General features: G+C 36.0%; 1 protein-coding gene across 1 annotated transcript; it reads left to right on the plus strand.

The window, feature by feature from the left end:
* The first annotated feature begins 1592 nt into the window (after positions 1–1592).
* LOC148954729 (uncharacterized) lies at positions 1593–2438 on the plus strand. The gene has a single exon (XM_089086476.1). It carries the CDS (start codon positions 1593–1595, stop codon positions 2436–2438), a length of 846 nt encoding a protein of 281 aa, XP_088942602.1.
* The last annotated feature ends 1535 nt before the right edge of the window (positions 2439–3973 follow it).

Here is a 3973-nt window from a genome sequence, read left to right on the forward strand (position 1 = left end):
TAGGGATTTTTTTAGACTTAACAGGGAATTCGCACCAAAAGCTGGCAACACTGATTCTCGCCGTTGTTTGAAATTATTCTGATGTAATTTTGCTGATATGGAGCTTGGGACAGTGGAGTGTTCCCTACTATTTGGAAAAAAGGCCAGGCCGTGATGATACCTAAGCCTGGTAAGGATATGTCAAAAATAGAAGACTATCAATTTATCACACTGTTACCAGTACTAGGTAAAATTTTTGAAAGAATGATAAAAAGGAGGATGAATTGGGAGATAGAAAAGAGGGGTTTTCTAAAAGAGATCCAGTGTGGTTTCAGGAAAAAGAAAAGCACAGTTGGAAACCTGCTCTGTTTTAAACAAGATGCCCTTTATGCATTGCAGAACAGATGGATTATGGTTATTGTCCATTTGGATGTGAATGGTGCTTTTGATTCAATGGTGCATCGTCAGATATTGAGTGGGGTTATGGAAGCTGGAATCAGAGGAAGGATATTAGCTGTTAATGAGAACTATTTGACAGGAAGAGAAGACACTGTTAGAGTTGGCTCTGTAGAGTCTAGTATTATATTAAGTAGAAGACGCGGGGTGCCATAGGGATCAGCACTTGGTCCTGATTATTATAATATTGCAGAATATGACATACCGATTGAGAATGGAGAGTCGAAAGGGATGATATTTGCTGATGATAATTCTTTTTGGGCAGTAGCAAGAACACTAGAAGAGACAATGGAGGTTGTAAAATCCACATTACAACAAATAGAACATTGGGCCGAGGGAATCGATTTGAAATTTTCCCCTCACAAATATAAGTTGATGATGATTACTAGAGAGAAAATAACGAACTTACCCATACTTTATCTCAATGGTAATCCTATTGAGTACGTGAAACAGACTAAGGTCCTCGGGTGTGTAATTACTGACAAACTGAGTTGGTACCCACATGTTGAAATGGTTCGTGCTGCATGTATGAAGAGATTGAATATTATGAAGTTGCTCAGTTCATACTCACGGGGGATGAAGGCAGATATGTTATTGGAGTTCTATGTGAAGTATATTCGACCTAAAATTGAATATGCTTCAGTGATATATGGGTCAGGACGGCATTCCACATTAAAAAGGCTGGATTTAATACAAAATTCTGCTGTTCGAATTGCTTTTGGAGCAAGAAAAACAACACCAGTGATATTCTTACTTTCTGAAGGTGGTCTACCGGAACTTGAGACTAGGAGGAAAATAAGTGTATTGAAACATTTGCAAAGATTATGGATAGCTGACAAAACCAACCCTTTGAAGTCAAGAGTTATAAAACAAGGAAGAATCTTCACTGCAAACCCCAAAAATAAGAGGTTCCAGGCAAATATATTTGAACAATGTGACAGTATTGCAAAACCTCAGGGAATTGAACTGAAGTTTACTGAGATGTTAAGAGTACCTCAAGTGGTGTTACCACCTCCTCGGAAAGAAAATCTGTAGTATGTGGTTTGGATTTTAAGCAGATTAATAACTTAGATTGGAATACCTGTTTCCGGATATGGAAGTTAGAAAAGTATCAAGGATACTTAGACATTTATACAGATGGATCAAAAAATGAAGGGATGGTTGGTGCTGCATTTGTTGTCCCTAAAATGAATGTTTCAAAACAGTTTAAACTTCACAGTAAAGCTTCAGTTTTCCAAGCAGAAGCAGTAGCTCTTGCAGAAGCACTTGAGTTTTCATTATCAGAAGTGCGCGAGGAATATTTTGGCATATTGATATGTTCTGACTCTAAAGCTGTGATTTCTGCCATTAAGTCATTCCAGGCACATCGGTGTAAATCAGGAGAAATAGCTGAAGGTTCTTCAAAGTCGTTGATGCTGATGGAATTGAGGAGAGTGGCATTGCAGTGGGTTCCATCACATGTGGGAATAATAGGAAATGAATTGGCAGATAGCAAAGCCAAACATGCAGCCACAGAAGGAATGATTCGTAATTGCTCTACCCCCATAGTGTTCAGTCAATTGGAATGTGAGCGTGAAGCTGTATTACGAGAAAGCTTTGAGAATGTGAGAGATCAGACTAGCAATTTATTTGTTATAAGCGAGCTGCATGGGAAGTTCGAAAAGTCAATTTATAAAAAACTTAGCAGACACGAAGGACGCCTACTGTTCAGATTGAGGTCAGGTCACTGTGGCACGAATTACTACAGAGCTAGATCTTACAGTGAAGACAGCAATTGCATGACTTGTTCGGAAGAAGAGTCTGTGGAACATTTAATATTGGATTGCGAGGAGTATCAGGAGCAAAGAGACAAGATATATGCTTTCTTCAGAGGGAGGCCTGACCCCATAAGTTTGCACTCCATTCTTGGAGGGCTGAATGACTTAGAAGACAACCTGAAAATAGTCAGAATTGTTATACAATTCTTTAAGGAAATTGGAAAAGGGAGTATACCCAATGGATAATATCTAAAAATGTCTATTCTATAGAATGTAAAAATAATATCCAACCATACTTAGTTATTTCCAAAATTATCCAACTAGTTAGCTATCTGAAAAATCCTTTTAAGCAAATAAGGAATTATCCAACTAGGAAAATAATTAAAATTTAAAAGAAAAATAGTTTTATCTTGCTAGCCAAATCCAATAAAGCATTAGAGCCAAGTTAGTATTTCTAACTAGGTGGATAATATTTCAAATTAATGCTTCTGATATATATCTAACTAGACAGATTAGTAAATTCTTCATGCAAACTAGTGATAATATCCACGAGCGATAACAAACTAGCGATAATATCCTCAAATATCCAACTAGTCAGACAATTTTTTCTCTCAGACATAGCATGAACATCTAACTTGGTGTATAACACTTTGTCCTAGCCCTTCTGATATTAATCCAACTAGGCAGTTAAGTGACTTCCTGTCTAGTTAAATATATATCAGAAGATCTAAGACTCAGCATTATCCACCTAGTTAGATATTCTTGTTGTGCCAAGAGAAACAATTTATCTGGCTAGTTGGATATTATCCCAAAACTGTATAGCCTAATGGAATTTACTTATCCTTTAATTGGATATATGTCAGAAGTGTTAAGACTTGGTATTATCCACCTAGTTAGATGTTCATGCTGTTGCTAAGAGAAATGAATTATCTGGCTAGTTGGACTTTAACCCCAAACTGCTTATAGAATCTTCTTATCTGCCTAGTTGGATATTTATCAGAAATACTAAGGAACATTATTATCCAACTAGGTAGATATTCTCTCTGCCTAAGAGAAACAATTTATCTGGCTAGTTGGATATTAACCAAAACTGCTTAGAGAATCTTTTTATCTACCTATTTGGATATATATCAGAAACACTAAGCAACATTATTATCAACCTAGTTAGATATTCTTGTTGTGCCTAAGAGAAACAATTTATCTGGCTAGTTGGATTTTATCCCAAAACTGTATATTGGAACTTACTTATCCTCCTAGTTGGATATATATCAGGAGTGTTAAGACTTGGTATTATCCACCTACTTAGATGTTCATGCTATGCCTAAGAGGAATGAACTATCTGTCTAGTTGGTTATTAACCCCAAACTGATTAGAGAATCTTCTTATCTGACTAGTTGGATATATATCAGAAACACTAAAAAACATTAATATCCAACTAAGTAGATAGTCTCTCTGTCTAGGAAAAATAGTTTATCTGGCTAGTTGGATATTAACCCCAAACTGCTTAGAGAATCTTCTTATCTGCATATTTAGATATATATCAGAAACACCAAGCTACATTATTATCCAATTAGGTAGATATTCTTGCTGTACCTAAGAGAAACAAATTATCTGGGTAGTTCGATATTAACCTAACACTGCTTGGAGAATCTTCTTATCTGCATATTTGGATATATATCCAAAAAACTGAGCTATGTTATTATCCAACTAGGTAAATATTGTGTATATTGCATATACAGTCAAATATTCAGATAGGTAGGTAAAGGTGTAAGAGTCTTAAA

Source organism: Artemia sp. Qi Xiang Cuo, chromosome 3, assembly GCF_049724085.1.
Source record: "Artemia sp. Qi Xiang Cuo chromosome 3, ASM4972408v1, whole genome shotgun sequence".
Classification (NCBI taxonomy): domain Eukaryota; kingdom Metazoa; phylum Arthropoda; class Branchiopoda; order Anostraca; family Artemiidae; genus Artemia; species Artemia sp. Qi Xiang Cuo.

Coding starts and splice junctions, on each gene's coding strand:
- LOC148954729 (XM_089086476.1), top strand. CDS start 1,593: ATGGTTGGTGCTGCATTTGTTGTCCCTAAAATGAATGTTTCAAAACAG.